At 35.1% G+C, this 19,805-nt stretch overlaps 1 protein-coding gene across 1 annotated transcript; it reads right to left on the bottom strand.

Annotated features, from left to right (window-relative positions):
* Positions 1-15,021: 15,021 nt before the first annotated feature.
* Positions 15,022-15,831, bottom strand: LOC116007351 (10 kDa chaperonin, mitochondrial-like). Its single transcript, XM_031248011.1, has 3 exons — positions 15,648-15,831; positions 15,391-15,530; positions 15,022-15,244 (listed from the first exon to the last, which is right to left on the bottom strand). Exons 1-3 carry the CDS (start codon positions 15,753-15,755, stop codon positions 15,193-15,195), a joined length of 300 nt encoding a protein of 99 aa, XP_031103871.1. The 5' UTR covers positions 15,756-15,831; the 3' UTR covers positions 15,022-15,192.
* Positions 15,832-19,805: the final 3,974 nt, after the last annotated feature.

The raw sequence follows: 19,805 nt of genomic DNA, 5'->3' as shown, positions 1-19,805 counted from the left end.
GGTAAATCTTCTGGTGATCATGGCCAAGTAAGTGGCCAGTGGAAACAAGGTAAATTTATTAATCTTGTTTCTGATAGTATTGAAAATTTCATTGCTATGATATCTGAAATTTGTGTCATGCAGACTGATGACTCGTGGTGGGTTGACACTAGGGCAACCAGACATGTCTGCAAAGATATAAATCTTTATAAGGTTTATAAGAGTCTGGAAAATGGTCCAAGCCTGTACATGGGAAATGATTCCATGGTGAAGGTGAAAGGGATTGGACAAGTTGAGTTCTTGCTTACTTCTGGAAAGAAATTGACGCTCACAGATGTGTATCATGCCCCAGATGTTAGAAAAAATTTAGTTTCTGGCATTGTATTAAACAAGTGTGGTTTTAAACTTGTATTTGAAGCAGATCGTTTTATTTTGTCCAAGGCCGGTACGTTTGTAGGCCAAGGATTTCTTTGTTGTAATATGTTTTAAGTTGAATATTAGTAAAGTTGATGGTTGTGTTTACACAGTGTGTTCATCATCTTTATGGCATTCACGGTTATGTCACGTAAATTATGTACGTTTATTTGACATGGCAAAAGATGGATTAATTCCATCATTGGAATTAAACAAAGAACCATGCACTGCATGCATGTTAAATAAAATAACTAGGAATTCCTTTCCTAGTATAAATAGGAATTCAATTTTACTTGAATTGGTGCACAGTGACTTGTGTGATTTTCATAGCACCCCTTCACTGGGAAATAAAAAATATGTTGTCACCTTTATTGATGACTATTCAAGATACTGCTATGTGTACCTCCTGCACTCTAAGGATGAAGCCTTAGAAAAATTTAAAATATTTAAATTGGAGGTGGAATTGCAAACTAGTCAGTTAGTAAAAATTTTACGTACTGACAGGGGTGGTGAGTATTATGACCCGGCATTTTTCCAATCTGTGGGTATCATTCATGAGACCACAGCACCCTACACACCACAACAAAATGGTGTAGCGGAAAGGAAAAACAGAGCTCTCAAGGAAATGGTAAACTGCATGTTGTCAGTTTCCGGTCTGAGTGAAGGTTTCTGGGGAGAAGCCATGTTGACTGCATGTTATGTACTCAACAGAGTTCCAAATAAAAGAAATAGGGTAACACCCTATGAACTTTGGCACAACAGAAAACCCCATTTAAATTATTTGAAAATATGGGGTTGTAGGGCCGTGGTACGGTTGCCCGATCCTAAACGAAAGGCTCTGGGAGAAAAAGGCATTGATTCTATTTTTGTAGCATATGCAGTACACAGTAAAGCATACCGGTTCTATGTTATAGAACCAAATGACTTTGTTTCGGTTCATACCGTAATAGAGTCCCGGGATGCTATTTTTGATGAAAATAGATTCTCATCAATAAATAGAACTCAGGATTTAATTCCTAGTTCTAGTGGGTTCAAAGTTGACGATCAAATTCATGATCGTGAAGTGTCAAAGGAACCAGAACTTAGAAAAAGTAAAAGAGCACGAAAGATAAAAACATTTGGTCCAGATTTCCAAATGTATTTAATTGAAGGATCAAGGGAGTCTACAGAGACTAAAAATCTATATTTTAATATAGAAGATGATCCTAAGACTTTTGAGGAAGCTGTAACTTCTCATGATGTTGCTTTCTGGAAAGAAGCAATTAATGATGAGATGGATTCCATAATGGGAAATAATACATGGATCTTGACTGATCCANAACTCAGGATTTAATTCCTAGTTCTAGTGGGTTCAAAGTTGACGATCAAATTCATGATCGTGAAGTGTCAAAGGAACCAGAACTTAGAAAAAGTAAAAGAGCACGAAAGATAAAAACATTTGGTCCAGATTTCCAAATGTATTTAATTGAAGGATCAAGGTTTGGTCCAGATTTCCAAATGTATTTAATTGAAGGATCAAGGGAGTCTCCAGATTTCCAAATGTATTTAATTGAAGGATCAAGGGAGTCTACAGATTTCCAAATGTATTTAATTGAAGGATCAAGGGAGTCTACAGAGACTAAAAATCTATATTTTAATATAGAAGATGATCCTAAGACTTTTGAGGAAGCTGTAACTTCTCATGATGTTGCTTTCTGGAAAGAAGCAATTAATGATGAGATGGATTCCATAATGGGAAATAATACATGGATCTTGACTGATCCGGATTCCATAATGGGAAATAATACATGGATCTTGACTGATCCACCAAATGGTTGTAAACCCATAGGCTGCAAGTGGATTTTCAAAACAAATGGTTGTAAACCCATAGGCTGCAAGTGGATTTTCAAAAAGAAAATGAAAGTTGATGGTTCAATCGACAAATTTAAGGCCAGGCTTGTCGCACAAGGCTTTAAACAAAAAGAAGGAGTTGACTTCTTTGACACTTATGCGCCAGTAGCAAGGATTGCTACTATTAGATTGTTAATTGCCATTTCGGCTATACACAATCTAGTAATTCATCAAATGGATGTGAAGACTGCATTCTTAAATGGTGAATTAGAGGAGGAAGTTTACATGAAGCAACCGGAAGGTTTCGTGGTTGCAGGACAAGAACATAAAGTTTGCAAATTAATTAAGTCACTTTATGGCTTAAAACAGGCCCCTAAGCAATGGCATGATCGGTTTGATCAAGTGGTGCTGGCTAATGGGTACAAAATAAATCAGTCTGATAAATGCATCTACAGTAAATTTAATGACCAAAGACAAGGGGTCATTGTTTGCCTGTATGTAGATGACATGTTAATTTTTGGAACTAGTATGGAAAAAGTTAAGGAAACTAAAGGGTTTCTTAGTTCCAATTTCTCCATGAAAGATTTGGGAGAAGCAGAAGTTATTCTTGGAATAAAAATAACTAAAGTACAGGATGGTGTTAGATTAACACAATCTCATTATATTGAGAAAGTGTTAAAAAGATTTAATCACTTGACTGGTTCTCCAGTTTCTACTCCTATGGATCCTTCATTGAAATTAATTCCAAATGAAGGTGATCCGGTTTCACAGTTGGAATATTCTAAAGTGATAGGATGTCTAATGTATGCAATGACAAGTACTCGTCCCGATATTGCATTTGCAGTAAGTAAGATGAGTAGATACACTAGTAATCCTAGTGCAATGCATTGGATAGCATTAAAAAGAATATTGAAATATTTGAATAAAACCATTAATTATGGTTTGGTATATTCAAAAGATATTTCCATCCTAGAAGGATATTCTGATGCTAGTTGGATATCAAATCAGGAAGATTATTCCTCAACTAGTGGATGGGTTTTTTTGCTTGGAGGAGGTGCAATTTCCTGGGCTTCTAAAAAGCAAAGTTGTATTTCTGATTCAACTATGGCATCTGAATTTATTGCATTAGCTTCTGCATGCAAAGAAGCTGAGTGGCTAATGAATTTAATTATGGAAATTCCAATTTGGCCGAAACCGATGTCACCAATTTTAGTGCATTGTGACAGCGCTACTACACTGGCCAAAGCATATAACAATGTTTATAATGGCAAGTCAAGGCACATAGGCATGCGACATAGCTATGTGCGGGAGCTCCTAATTAATGCTGTTGTAGCACTTGACTTTGTACGGTCCCGGTTCAATTTAGCGGATCCGTTTACTAAAGCCTTGGCAAGGGACATGGTGTTAAAAACATCGGAAGGGATAGGTTTAAAACTCGCATCTAGTCGAGAGGTGGAGGAAAGCACAACTCACGCCTAAGTTATAACGTTAGGTCTTGAGTTCAATGTTGATGAGTACTTCATTAATCGACTGCAAGTACTAAATAAAAGGTATCCCTAAGGTCAGTACTTGGTCTGCATTGTTGTAGGGATGAGTTTTACTCTTAACTAATCTTTTGAGAAAATGCTTGATGCAGGGCATGATATAAAAGATTAGCCTATGTGAACATGAGGTGTGGCCGCTTCAAAGAGCTTTGGGTTTGGCTTGGATATGTTCATGAAAGGATACGGACACATGGCCTTTTTAATAGTGTCAAGTTTTTTAGTATTGTGACTGTAAAACTTGTGTGTATTTTACCTACATTTCTTCAAAGAGACTGCGTGGTTCAAGGCTCGTCCACCACTGCAATCCGAATTGATGTATCGCGTATTATACTAAGTGAAAGTTCAATCTTTAAGACACTTTCATTTATGCATGAGTTTTGAATTTATCTTGGTACAATGTTAATTGTTACTATATAAATAGAGGAGGATTGTTGGATATTTATATAGTAATGGAGATTAATGGTTCAGATGTATACCATGCAAGCTTAAATAATATTCTGGAGTTGTGGAGTAATAAATATTATTTAGTCTGGTATAGATGGTTTTGGGTTGTTCGAGAGATCACGAGAGATGCCTTGAGAGGTCAGTTCGCACGAGAGATCGGTTCAGGGAGAAACGATGTCTCGAACTGAGTTTTGCATGAATCGTTTTATCGATGTCTCGCAGGTCCGCATGGAAACAATGTCTCAAAGGCAATATGCGTACTGCCTTTTACCTCTCGAATATGGTGATGTATCTCTTGAACATGCAAGAACATTTCACTTTGTGTTCATTCTATTTCAATGCTTGTACTTGTGTATTTTAATATTTCTTGTTTTGCATGTTCACATGCATGTGAGATATTAAAATATGAATATAATAGTTTGAATTATATTTGCATGCATTGTTTTAGAATCAGTATGTAAGGGATGTTTACCTCTCGAATGAGACAGTAAAGTTTTACTGTGCATGTGAGTTCACTTTATTATTTCATCTTAGCATGTAGTCATGCATTTGAAATATTAAAGTAGTTATATAATTATTTGAATTATATGTTACATGCATACTAAGATAATCCTACGTACACTAATTCAAAATCAGTTATTTTAATATCTTTGGAGATATTAACATGTGAATATAATTTAAAATTATATTCCACATGTGTGTACGTAACTGCTTCAACCAGAATGGTGAAGTCCAAAAGAATATATTTTATATATATTTTGAAAGTTTTAAACTGGTATAAACTTCCAGTAACTACTCCTAACAGTTAGAATTTATTTCTATAAATTCTAGGAGTGTCATCTGATAAAATACGCAATTATTTTGCATGATATCTTGATATATCACAGTACAATAACTCTCCAGTAAGTTCTTATCAAAGCAACCTAAGAACTTTGTTTTCATCTTCTTGTATCCCATAAGATTTAATCTTGAAACCTCGTTGCTTTTGAAGAGGAAAGATTAAAAGCTTATAGGAAAGTGATATCACGCCTGAAGATCTCATTTCCTCTCCTGTTTTCTCCTCTTACCCGAATTATATTCCAACACATTACTCATAGTATTTATATATCCACTACTAGGACTATATATAATACGTTTTTTTTTTTTAAATTCTACTCATGTTATTAGAATTGACAATAGGTAGGTACTCGTCTACTTAGTTATTTTTAAATATGAATCTGACTGCATTTAGAACTACCCGAATACAAATTAATATTACATGTACCTATTCCAAATCCGATTGGCACTATCCATATATTACTTAAAATCAATCCAAACCCTATTACACACAAAGGGAAAAAAAAAAAAGAAAAAAAAAAGAAAAAAGAAAAAAGAAAAAGAAAAAAAACACACACACAAACAAAATCCGATACGAGAATTTCAGTAAAACCCAAACTTGATTCAAACCAAATTATCAACTATATATTCTAACCCATCGTATAGAGTTTTAAAGGTCATGGGCACAATATTATTTTTTTCGTTGTCACCCATGAATAATATTCTTATTACTCGAATTAAAACTCGAAAAATAGCACTTAAATTTTTGAAGATTCAAAATAAATTTTAGATATAACCTACTCAACCCAATGCACACACATAATCAGGGCCGTTCCAATAAAAAATGGGGTCATGTGTAATATTTTAAATTGGACCCCTTTTTTCAAATAATTTGTATATATAAATAATAGTTGTTCAAAAACTTGTTCCAAAAATTCAAAATATAAATATCCTATAAAAAAATACATCTAAAATTTCATTTAAAAAGTGTCATGCGCCGTGCACATTTAGATGCAAAATCATCTACCAAACTTCTAACAATTTTTCCTTAGCATCTAGCAATTTTTCCTTAACATCATCTTTTTGCACATCTATTTGAGTTTCTTTTGTAATGAATTTTTCAAAAGTCCCCTTTTGAGATTGAGTTAGTTGCTCAATTCTTCTTTTTCTTTTTACGCTTTTCAAACCCAGATGAATATTTTCTAGAAGACCCTAAATAAAAAATAAAAATTTATTTAGAAACTCTATGAACAAATAATTAATCAAGAAACAAATTCTTGAATATATTATTCTGAAATAAGAATTATTAAGTCATGTAAATAAAATAATAAACAAAAATTATGAAATATTTAGTAATTTTAATTACTCTTTAAGAGAATTGAAAAACTTGAAAATTTGTGATTTTGTACGATCAAGAAGAATTCTTCACTCCTATCGAACTGCATTTATCGTCTCACACGATGGTGGGAGCAGAGCACGTGACGAGAGGCTAATGGGAGTAATGGACTAATGGCGTAGACCTACCGAAGGAAACTGGGGAAAAGCGATCCCTAATACTATTTATATATTTATATAATGTATATATAAATACATTGAATTGCGCATAAAGGAAAAATATTAACTAATATCTGTAAAATTTGGATTGTTGCAGATGTATTGCGCAGTAGCAGTGATATGCTATATATACAACTAATGGTTTTTTTTTAAATAGGGGCCCCCAAAAATTGGGGGCCCTGTGCGTCGGCCCTGCACATAACCACACTACTTGATATTATTGATTTATTATCACCTATCACTAGCATTATTGATAAGTTTACATAAGAAAAACAATTGATGTTTTCAAAAAAAAAAAAAAAAAACAATTGATAAGCACGTAGGGTTCGAGCCTCAGTGGAGGCAGAATTGACTCTGTACTTCAGTAGGTTGAGAAAGTAGTTATGAACAATACTACATTGTAACAGAATCAAGTCAGTAATACTAAAAAAAAAAAGGTTTAACTAATTTTTTATTTTCTCATTTAAAAAATAATATGGAAAATGCATATTGATAATAACATTTTCTATTTTTAATGGAAAAATAAAATTAAAAAATACTGTCGAAAAAGAAAATAAATTTTTTTTAGAAAAAAAAAATAGAAAAGTGCACTAAACAGACCTATAAGTGCATCATCGTTTATAATAAAGAACATCAAATGCTTACGTTACAGTTGTTTAATTATGACTACTTTTTACCCCCTACTTTTTATTATATCATAGTTTTAACAGTCTTAAACAGTTTACTATTGTTTGCAAAGTTAGCCTCTTATTCCCTTTAATTTGGGAACAACTGTTTCTCTTCTTCTTAAGAGCACCATTATCAGTGCATATTTCTTGGATAATGTCAGTGTATGAACTTGGCTTTAATCTTGTGAACCGAAAAAAAAAAAAAAAAAACAGCGCTGAAGTGCGCGTTCAGCGCACTTCGCGCCCCAGCGGGTGCGTGTAGGGCGAGTCAGAGTGGCCGCCAGCTGGCGGCCACTCTGACTTTACCTTTACTTTTTTTTTTTTTTTTTGCAAATGTCANTTTTTTTTTTTTTTTGCAAATGTCAGATTCTTTTTGTTTCAATTTTCTTATTTTCTAATTTTTTTAAACACCTCTCATTTTCTCTTTCCTAATCACACCTACAAAAACTTCTCACGAACCGTGAAAAAACTCCACTGATAAGGATGCTCTAAGATCTCTCTTCAACTGAAGATCTCTAATTATTTATTATTATTATTATTATTATTATTATTATTATTACTTTTGGTGAGAACCGCCACTACGCCCTATGCGGTAATTACCTGACTTTTTAAAATCTTGCTCCACTAGCATCAGCAACCACGAGTCCCAACATATCTTCCAGAGGAGTATGAAGAATTGTCATTCCCCCTTTCACAAATTGACTGAGATTGGCAAGGAAATTAGCACACCTATTTCTTTCCCTCATAATGTGCGTGAAGATCATTTCATCAAACCCCGAGACAAGGAATTTGCAATCAGTGATGAACGTAATGGCAAAGTCACTATGTTCATGGTTGTCACTCATTACCTTGACCACTGCTTCCGAGTCCAATTATTTATATATAGTTTAGAGTTATTAAGAAGAAGTAAACTTAGGTTGTATTCATTCAAGACTTTTTATAGTCTTTGAAAGTAATAGATTTTAAATGACTTCCCTAGAATACTTTCATAAAATCTTTTAAACTTTCATAAAACTTGTATGAATCTACTAAAATTTGTATGACAAACATTTATAAACTTTTACAAATATTTTCATATTAAAAAGTCTACAAAAATTATTAAAACTTGAAATTGATTATCGCATTACAAACATTTTATAACTTCTGTTGGTTTTACAGTCACGCTACAACCGTTCGGCAGGCCAACGCTACCGTAAAACTTAGAGAAAATATTGAGAAATAACACAAGGACAATCCGAGAAAATAATTATACTTGCATTCAAGTTCCAACCCTTAACAAGGTGACCCTAGGGGGTATTTATACAAGAATAATAGGCCTATCTAAACAAATATAGCCTTAGAAAAGTTATTCAAGCTGCTAAACCACGATAACACTTGCCAAATCTTGAATTAGGAAAGAATCTGCCATAAATGCCAGATTCTGCACAATCATCGCTCTTCGAGAAGCACCCAGTCAGGCACCGCCTCCCGACTGGCTACATCAACTGGGCCGCTCGGATCATACGACCCGGGCCACGAGCTGGAAAGGACTAGTCAACTAGCGGGCTCCGGATACTGGGTCCCTTCGGGTTGAGTACCCTAGTCGGGGGTATCCATCACTAATCCTTCACTTTCTTGAGCTCTTGCAAGGCAACGACTCGGCCATCATACAAAAATCAAGAATTCATACTACAATATTCATGGTCAACAACAAGGTCAATTTCATCATCTTCCCCAATTCAATAATGGGGTTGAAACATGTGGGTGTTAATTAACAAGATAGTGTGGCAATATGTGCAATTTTTCATCAAGAATAACCATAGAGACATGTTTCAAAGCAATTTCAATCATCAATTTCAACCAATCAATGTTTATCATCAAACCTATGTGCAAAATCCCCAATTTGAAAATCTAGGGTTCTTCAAAGCCTAGCAATACTCAAGAAATATGGCAATTAATCACAAGTATTCAACAAAACAATGTTCTACCATGCAAGGCTAGCCACATTTAACAAGTTTCAACCATCGACTTTCATTTAACAATGTAGAATCAATTTCAAAGTTCAATAGAGAGAAAGCTTCATGAATATGGCAATGATGGAATAGAGATTCAAGACGTTACCTTTTGCAGATGATTCTTGGCAAGGTTAAGACTTGAAAACTCTCAGAGTTTTGAAGAAAAATAGCAAAGAGGCTTGTTACCTTCATGGAGAGAGCAATTTTCGTGGTTTGGGATAGATGAAGTGGCAGAATGAGGTTTTAAAATGATGAAATCGCGACCCTTGTACTGTTCTCTGTCCACTCCAGGTCCACGCTCGTGGACTGGCTCATGGATGTTTCTGTTCCGAGACCACGACCTGTCCACGTTCGTGGTCGTGGTCATGGGAGTTTCTATTCCCGAACAACTATTCATCCACGTTCGTGGGGAGCTTCGTGGGACATTCTGTTTTGAGTCCACGAGGTGTCCACGATGGTGGGCTACTCGTGGACTGGGAATGTTCCTCTACATTTGCCCTGCTTTCTTTGTGCTATATTCTCCACTTTTGACCCCTTTTTTCTCATTTTGTTTTCATGGTTTTCCCAACAAGATCACCTGCAAAGTTAGTTCTAATGGTCGCATACCAAAAACTAAGAAGAGTACAAATGAAACAACGACAATATTCACAAGAAAAACCTTGGGTTGCCTCCCAAGAAGCGCCACATTTAACGTCCCTGGCTAGATGCAACTTCTCTTCCTTCAATCACAATCATTCACCATTGGTTGAAGGCATTTTGGTGCCCATGTATTCTTCCAAGCCAATTTTTCCAACTCCCATTTTGGTTTGGTATTGGTTTTCACCTTAACCAGTTTCTTTGAAGCATAAACACCGTTTTTCACACACGTGGCCATTTCGACCTTGGCCTTCTCCCCATCAAATCTTAGAGTTAACTCACTTGTGCCAACATCAATGATGGCACAGCAAGTTGCCAAGAATGGTCTTCCAAGAATCAACGGGTCATTAGACTCCTCATTTCCCATTTCACACATAACAAAGTCCACCGGTACAATAACATCCCCCACCTTTACCAACACTTCTTCCGCTATACCCTTTGGGCACCTTATGGTTCCATCGGCTAGGCGGATGGTGAGTCGGGTTTGGGTTAACTAAGGCAATTTCAACGGGTCAAAAACACATGTAGGCATCAAATTGATATAGGCTCTGAGATCGGCTAACGCGTTATCAAATTCCTAGTCTTTAATAGCACAAGGAACCACAAACGCGTTGGGGTCTCCCTTTTTGGTAGGGTACCCCGTACTAATCAAGGTCGATATCTCTTTGCCAACAAAAGCAAACTCATTATTTCCTTCATCATCATTTTCCAAGATTTTTCTCAATTGATTATCACAATGGAATTTTTGAAGGAAAGCATTAGATTTACCTCTCCTTTCCCTTGTGTTCATGTGCATCATCTTTGTTGTGGGAGGTGTTTGTGGGCAGTACTTTAGGAGTACCATTTCCTTATTTTGGGCATTGAGATCACAAGAGGTGAGTTCACTCTCCTTCTTGCTTGCTTGACCACAAGAGGTGGTCTTCACGGCATGACTTTTTAAACCACAAGCGGTGGTCTCAACAACTTCCTTTGCTTGTAGACCACAAGAGGTGGTCTTTTCACAAATCCACTCCATGGCATCATTTTTCACATGGCAATCACTCAAGACCGAGATGGCATTGACCCTTTCTTTTGGATTATTCTTCGTAGTACTTGGCAATGCACCCCATTATCGTTCCGACATCATCCAGAACATTTGGGCCACTTGAGTCTCAATATTTTTCATTGTTGATTTTGAATCTTGGCGCATCATGACCATTTCTTGGTTTATATCTTGAGTGATTTCTTGGTTAAGCAACACATGATTATTCTTTAGCTCTAGGATGGCTTTTAAGAGTCTCTCATCTAACTCTCTAACATCATTTCTTGGAGCGGGGTGATCACCCTGGGGGGCAAATGGTGGCCGGTAGTGAGCAATTTGTCCTCCTCCTAGATTTGGTGGGACATATGCAATTCGGCCTCTCTCACCACCCGGACCATAGGTAGCCTTGCCACATTGATTTCCTTGGGGCCTCCCTTGGTACCCCTCAAAATTTCGTCTGACACTCCTTGTCGAAAACGAGTGCAAGAGTTTAACAAAGCCCTCTAGAAAGTCTTGGTGAGGCATAGAGGAGATACAATTCCTTGAAGCGTCAATGCCCACCCGATCTCCTCCACCCATGGGAAATCATTAGCTCATTCTATGGAGGCCTCACGGATGAAGGAAAACTGCTTCTTGACTCATCAACCCGTGGTGCCTATGTATCCTCATTTCTGGCAGATGTCGAGGAGCTCATTGAAATGATTTCCTCCAATATATCCTTTTGGTACAATAAGCGTGATGCTAGATCCGGAATGTATTAAGTGAAAGAAAATGTGGTTAATGATGCTAAGGTTGATGCAATGAACCACGAGATCAAAAGGCTCCAATCCATTGTGGAAAAGCTTGAAGCAAAATCTAAGTTGTGTATAGCCCTAGCTCTATATTGTAATGTGTGTGGTGGCCTTCATGACACTATGACATACACATCTCTTTCCGCTTTTCATCTTCTAAGGTCAGTTCCTTTCTTTCTCTCTCTTCTTTCTATCCCTTTTAATCTCCTTTACAATGTCTTCCTCCAACACCTTTTCTCCATCCTCGCCAACCCGCCGCCAAAGGCATCACCATTTTTCTGGCGATCTCTTATTCTTCTCGCCCAACGACCGCCACACTCGTCGATTACTCGGCCCGGCGGTCGAGACTCAGGAAGCTGGTCAGCGACTGATCACGGACCCACCAACCGGTGGTTTCGTTAGTATTCATTACTAATCAGTCCGATGCGGCTTCCGAGTTCCACCTTTCTCCTTTCTTTCTACCTTTCTCAACTACTACCAATTGGTGCCTGGTCAGCTGGTGCCCAACTCGTATCGCCTGATTGTCAATTTACCCACCGTTCTTCACCGCCTTAAGAGGGAAGCCTCTCTGGTGCCCAACTCGTACCGCCTTGATTGTCAATTTACTCACTATTACTCACCAAGTTTTCCAACTGACTACGGTTGGGTCGGTTGCTCCCGGGTATATACAAATTCTTGCTCGGGACGGCTTTAGGGATTGTCATAGAATAAGTAGATCATTTCTTATCAAATGTTATATTCATGAGGTCTTTATTTAAGGGGTGATGAAGAAAAATCAATGCTTTTTTTTTTAAGGAAATAAAATCAATGCTTTTAATTTGCTTATTGGGCAAAACTCTATTTAGAATTCAAGACTATAGTTTTGATTAATATAGTGTAAACCTTAACATTTAGGCTCGTCAAATAATTGTTGCCCTTAAGAGCAAATTCAAAAAATGGTTTTTAAAAAAAAAAAATTATTTTATAAGCCTAATCAATATATTGATTTGCTAGAGTTAAAGCGAAAATCCATGCTCAAACTCAGTTCACTTAATAAAACTGAATGATTATGCACACATCAATAATTGATGTACAATAGGAAGACATAAATATGTTAAGGGCACAAATCATGCATAAACCCAAACACAACTTCATCAAAGTCGAGGGCACCAAAGAACATATAAAAGTGATTCAAACATATTGCACTGTATATTATGTGTAAAGGCGAACTATTGGTTCAATTTTTAATTACTGGGATGTTATACTAGACGCAAACTGCACCTAAAGGTTCCACACTACAATGTTTGGATGCAGGAGTTCAGCTTCTAATCATTACGAATTGAAGCAAGTTTTCACAATATAATATATTCAATAAAAGGTTTTTCTCTACAAATTAGTTAGTTTATTTCAATTACTAATTCAATATAAACAATTCAACATGTAAGTTCACCACTAAATCTAGTAATAGGATCTACAAGTCCAGATCACCAAAAATAAAGGAATCATGAATAGAGATAAATATTGGTGATCGACAATTAATAACTATTTCATAGGAGAACATATAAGAGAGTGTTTGACAAATAGATGTTAACTGATAGTTGTTAGCAGATTGAATTAGTCAGTTTGACTAGCTGATAGCTAGTAGTAAAAAGATGTTCGATAATTAGCTGTTAGTTGATAGCTTATTACATACAAAATACGGAATAACATTTAAGGGTATATTCCTTCAAAAAAAAACATTTAAGGGTATATTTTATTTTCTCAAAAAGCTAATCAAAAAGTTACTTTGATCAAGTTTTTGAATTTTAGTATTTTAGAGCAATAAGTTGTTACAAAAAATTGTTTAGCCAAACATTCATATTGATTGTTTAACTAATTCAAATAGCTAATAACGATCAAACAAGCCCAAATTAATAGATAAGTTAATTATGTTACCAAACAAGGCCATAGAGATATGGTTTTCTTAATCATGCACCCACACACAATCTCCACGATGTTGTACAAAATTAATAATTCAAAACAAATTATGAATGATAATACAAATTATAAAAGGAAGTGTAATAATTTTGATAAAAAATGTACTACTTTTACATTTTTTTTTTTTTTGAAAATTTTACATTTGATTTTTAGTATTACATTTTCATCAAAAGCATTACACTTTCCTACACTTTACAATTTATTCCTAATTAATATTCCTAAGTATTACATTTCCATATTGACCCAATATGGCCCGACCCATCTCACAACAGTCTCACACAAGTATTAACCCAATAACAACAGGCAATTTGCATTCGAAGAAAGTCAGAGTTTTGCTAACTCAAACAGGCATATTAACACCTAAAACAACAGTAAGAGGCATACAAGCAACAGTAAAGTAGATCCATTGATACAAGCAAGATAAAGAAACCACCAATTCAGGATATTAGTGATTCCTCACAAACTCTGATACAAGAGCATTCTTTAACTGCCAATTAAGTAATTCCTGTTTTATCCCAGAATGTTAACAGTTTCTAATACTCCTGCACCAAACATATTACTCTACACCATTGTAGAGTAGCAGATGCAGCCTGTAGAACACAACCTTTACATGATAATGATTACAATCAAAGACATGAATCAGAATCCAATCCTCCAAACACAGTCTTGGAGTTAAACAACTTCACAGCTATGACTCACAAAGCTAACAGTGCACACCAAATGAAGCACAAATGCATGAATCACACTGCAAGCAAGTAAAACATAATTCAATAAAATAACATGAATACTAATCACATATATTAAAGACTACTAAGAATCATGCATGGCTAGAAAACTTTCCATGACTTCCTCTGTGAATTTGGGTGTGAGGAATGCACTTTACAATTTAGAGTAGATACCAAACAATTAAGAATAGTATCAGTCCCCTCTCAATTTAATTCGTAACCAAAAAATTATGGGGTTCATATACAAAAATAGCCATTCCTCATTCCCATATCATCTTCTAACAATAAGATGATTTCCTGCAGGCTTACTTGATACAGAGTATAATTTTGAAATTTTTTGCTTTTAACCATTTCTAATGCCTATTGTAATTTTTCAATCAGTCATAAATTAAATAATTCTCATACTTCCCATCCCTATGTAGGGACAAATAGCCAAAGAACATAAAATTAGCCAAAAAAAAATCAAATTTCCAAACAAATAAACAACAATTTATTAATTTAAACACAGACCAATAACTACTTCAACAATGCAAAACAGTCAAACCTCTAGGCTCCCCAATCAGCATTACCATTGTCAATTAGAACCACAGAGTGCATATCAATTGTATAGATAGAACAGAACAAATCATTGTCAACTACTCAACAATAATGGATTTTTGCCAAGAAATTAGAGCCATTAACTCAAATATCAAATGTCTTACAATGTGGATCAAGTACACAAAGGTTAAGTAAAATATTATTCAGTAATGATGATAATTTAAACAACAATTCCATTACCAAAATGGTTAAAATTGAAAACAGTTTGAAACACTAAAGTTGCTCATTTGTCATGCAGAACACCCAAAATATCTTCATCCCTAAACAAATGGTACCTGCAAAAATCCCGGGAAAAAAAAAAGATTCAAAAGGACACAAAAAGCAAAAAATTAAAAAAATTAAAAAAATAAAAAAATTGGGGAGACACGTATGTGTGTGTGCGTATGATTATCATTTTTTGAGAAAAATAAATATCACTCACTCTTTATCATCCAATTTGACTTGTGTACCACCATAATCAGGCAAGAGAACATTATCACCTTCCTTGAGGGCTACCGGCACAACATTCCCAGACTTATCACGGAGACCAGGCCCGACCGCGACAACTTTCCCGGAGTTAAGCTGCATTCAATCCAAACCCATTCGCATATATAAGCAAACAGTCAAAATCAGACTACGCGAAAAGAGATAACAAAAATACACTCTAAAATCCAATAAAAAATAGAATTGAACGCCGACCTGGGAGGATTTCTCCGGCAGAAGGATCCCGCTGGTGGTCTTGGCCGGAGCGTTGATTTTCTCAACCAAGACTCTGTTGAGAGTCGGGACAAGGCGTTTCCACGACATTTGCAAAGAGAGATTTTCGATCTGTGGTTGCAATCCGAGGAACGAACAGATATATCAGATATGCTAGAGGTAGCAGAAGATTCTAGGGTTTAGGGTTTATGTTTCTCCTGTTTAAGAGATGGAAACTAATTGGGTTTGGTCAGTATGGTCCAATTAGAATTGTAATTGGGCTGGACGTAAAAGTATAGCTGAATGAAATATTATTGTGTTGACTTTTATAAATTTTAAAAAATTTGAGATGTTCAATTCAAAATTTTGAGAAGTCTTTAAAAGTTACTCCTACTTATTACTCCCTCTGTCCCATTTTACCTGTACTATTTACTATTTAGTCAAACCAACTATTTCTTCCTTACTTATTTTTCTTTAGTAATTTTTTATTATTTTTAAATTTAATTTTTTGTATTTAATAGTACTTTTAATGTAGTTTCTAGATATATAAATTTTATATATTAATGCTAAACTTAATATTATGAAAAATTGAATTAAAAATAATTTCAGTCAAGTCTCGTTAAACGAACCAAACAATCAAAATGGGACAGAGGTAGTATTATTTATTCATTGGCCAAACTAAGTCATTTTATTCCTCCTACTTATTATTCATTGGTCAAACTAACACTTTCTTCTTTGTTTATTTTTTTAGTATTTTTTACTATTTTTAAATTTAATTTTTTGTGTTCAATAGTTCTTTTGGTGTAGTTTCTAAATATATTAGTAATTGACTCGTGCGATGCACGGAATCAACATCTACTTCATGTATTTATAATAAAAATATTAAAAATTTATTTTAAATCAGTTATTAATAAGGTATGTAATATATAAGTAACTTGTTGAACATCAATTTTCCTAAGTTAGTGGAAACAACAATTATTATATTGTTACGAAACAATAATAAATGAAATAACCTTTGTTTGCACAAAAAAAAAATCATAGATTATTAAAGACTTCTTGGTGAACAACATTAGTAGTTGAATTACAATGAATTTTTGACTCATTACAAATTAAGATCTTGAGACCTTTGTGATTGCTAACTCAAGATGTTGCAACATATAGTTAACCATGAACAAAATTTGATTTCTTCAATAGCTCGAGGTAACGTTGTATCTCTGACCACTTTGGGTTACATGTAAATGTAATAAATAGATTTGGATACCCTATCTAACGACAAATGGTCATTCCATCTTGGTAGTTCTTAATCATATACCTAGCTCCACCCATAAAGCTTGAGGGTAGGACTATGCGCTTTCCCTACGTTCTGGGTTCAATTTCACCACGTGTCAATGCATCTGACAATCCTTTGTATGCTTCGCACCTCAAAGTTTTTTTATTGTTCCTTATGAATAAGAGCCTTCCTAATTCAACCATGGTGTAAGCATCTATTAAGAACTATTGGAAAAGCCTCTTTGCGTAAAGTATGGTAAAAACTTCTCCAAATCGTTTATATATACGAAAAGAGAAATACTCTCTTGATGAAACCCGTTGTCGCCCTGTACATTGGCTTGCATGGTGTCCATCGAAAATGATATCTTCCCTGAACCCGTCCTCGCCGTACGAGAAAAGTAGTAGATACTACAAAGGTAAGTATGTTGGGTTCAACTTAGTTATTCTTTTTAAGGCATTAGATTTAAACTCAATCAATATGTCACGCTCGCCTAGCATTGGGTCAAGGTCACCAACAATAAGCGCAACAATCTCTGAGGTTGTGGGTAAGTTATATGTTCTAGCACCGCTAGACCTTTTACCAATTAGTCTCATTTTAATTTCAACCCAAGGGTTATATTTGATCTCGAATTTAGCATTGCGGAAAAATTTGACCAAGACATTCTGCTAATCTAGAACATCCTTAATGTCAACAATAACATCAACGTGCCTACTATCATTGTCTTGATCTTTCCTAAATTGAATCCCATTGAAAAAACAAAATTAGAGTACTTTTCCATAAATGAAATGGTAGGAAATATATATAGATGTACAAAAATGTAAGTATTTATAAACTACCTGACAGAATTTATACGATTGTTAATCTCGTTATAAACTACCTGACAGAATTTATACGATTGTTAATCTCGTGATCTGTGTCGTGAATATACAATTGTGCGAATCTCGGCTAGAATAGCAAGCTTGCTAAACACATAGGATAATAAAAATAAAAAAAACAAAAACAAAAAAGAAGAAGAAATCCATGTGGCATGCTAATTCATCTTGTAAATGAGTATAATTTCTGGGTTAAGGACAACCTTAGTCTGATTTTTTTGCTTAGAAAGTAAAAAATACACATGGCATCCTAATCAGCACAAACTTGTTGTTAACCTACTAAAAATGCTAATTGCTCTTCTTTTTTTTTCCAGGTTCAAAGATGAATTTGGAGCTTATTTGAGTTCAGTGGCATAATTGTTATCCTTCAAATAGTTCAATGACATATTTGTACTTTTTCCCTATTTTTTGAAAGTATTAATTAATTGTGTTTCTCATCCTGCTAGTGTACTAATATTTCCAGTTTGGCAAATGATGATATAGGATTTCGATGCCATTTTAAAGTTGAATATTAATAAGAAATTAAATTACCTCGTTCCTATAATAGACATCAGAAATGATACTAATAACCATTGTTCCACATGTTAAATTTTCACCCGTGCTACTATAACTCAAGCTTGAAAAGGAAGTGATACTCCTTTTTAGGGTGTGTTTGGAAAGCAGAAAAATGATTTCTGCAAATGTTTTCTGCAGTCATTTTCTAGAAAACAGTTTCATTTACTGTGATTGGTTGCATTCTGGAAAATTATCTTTGTGTGTTGGTTTATTTTCTAGAAAATGAGTAGAATTATAATTATATATTTTATTATTTTATTTAAAATATAAAAATATATATAATAATATTATTTATTATTAAAAAAATAAAGACAAATAAAAAAGAAAAAAAGAAAGAAAAAAGGGAATTGGAATGACAGAAACACGACTTGTTATTCATTGCAGCCACCCCCAACCCTTTCACTCAAGCCATACGTGACGCCACTCTTCACCCCTCTTTCGGAAATAACTTTCGGACTTTTTGTTCGGAAGTTGTTTTCCGAAAAAAAAGGTCATTTTCCATGGTCAACGAAAATCATTTTCCGCTGGCCGCATTTTTCAGATGTTGCCAAACACCATCTGCTAAGTAGATATACATAGAAAAACTATTATATTAAAAGTTAAATTAAAACAAATAATTTGTTTTAATCTGCAAGTAAAACTATCACCTTTCACGAAAATGGTCAAGCTCAGGTAAATCATGATTGAAGTTGAAGACCCTACAAATTAGGTTGATGGAGGGCTTCCGAGATGCGGTTGAACAAAGCGGTTTATCATACTTTCCCTTCGATGGACACCAGTTCACCTGGGAGAAGTCTCGAGGGAAACCAGAATGAATTCAAGCCAAGCTTGATAGGGTACTGGCCACAGACGATTGGCGTGAGAAATTCCGTGGAGCTAGGGCACAGTCGATTATTTCCTCAAGGAGCGATCACATGCCGATTCTACTGCAAGTAATTAGGGAACATCCACGCCAGTACCAACACCATTTCAAATTTGAGAATCTTTGGTTGAGGGAAGTTAGGTGTCGGGAAATTGTTATCAACAGTTGGATAACAACGAGGGATTTGGAGCTTTTTGATCGAATTGATAGGTGCACGGCTGCAATCTGGAGGTGGGGAAAAACGTTCAGGAAAAATTTCAGACAGCGCATTGAGTACTTGGAAAAACAAATGGTGATTATGAAAAAGGAGGACTTATCCCCAAGGTTGTGCTTTATTTACTAAAGCTCAATTTCAGCACCAACGAGCCATTGAGCATCAAAATGATTACTGGAAGCAGAGGGCAAAAGAATTTTGGCTAAAAGAAGGCGGTCAGAACTCTACATTCTTCCACAATTATGTTCGTAAGAGGCGCACTATAAATCAATTGTCAAGGCTCAAGAATGAGGATGGTGAGTGGGCGGAGAAGGGAACTGAGCTGAACAATCTCATGGTCAGGTACTTTCAAAACTTGTTCACAGGCCAAACTGGGAATTCCCATATT

Source organism: Ipomoea triloba, chromosome 15, assembly GCF_003576645.1.
Source record: "Ipomoea triloba cultivar NCNSP0323 chromosome 15, ASM357664v1".
Lineage (NCBI taxonomy): Eukaryota > Viridiplantae > Streptophyta > Magnoliopsida > Solanales > Convolvulaceae > Ipomoea > Ipomoea triloba.
This window is presented reverse-complemented; position numbering and strand designations above follow the sequence as displayed.

Excerpts from the sequence above, each read along its gene's own strand:
- LOC116007351 (XM_031248011.1), bottom strand. The coding sequence starts at position 15,755 with ATGTCGTGGAAACGCCTTGTCCCGACTCTCAACAGAGTCTTGGTTGAG. Across the intron at positions 15,531-15,647 it reads TGCCGGAGAAATCCTCCCAG|CTTAACTCCGGGAAAGTTGT; the intron begins GTCGGCGTTCAA and ends GATTGAATGCAG. Across the intron at positions 15,245-15,390 it reads GTCAAATTGGATGATAAAGA|GTACCATTTGTTTAGGGATG; the intron begins GTGAGTGATATT and ends GGATTTTTGCAG.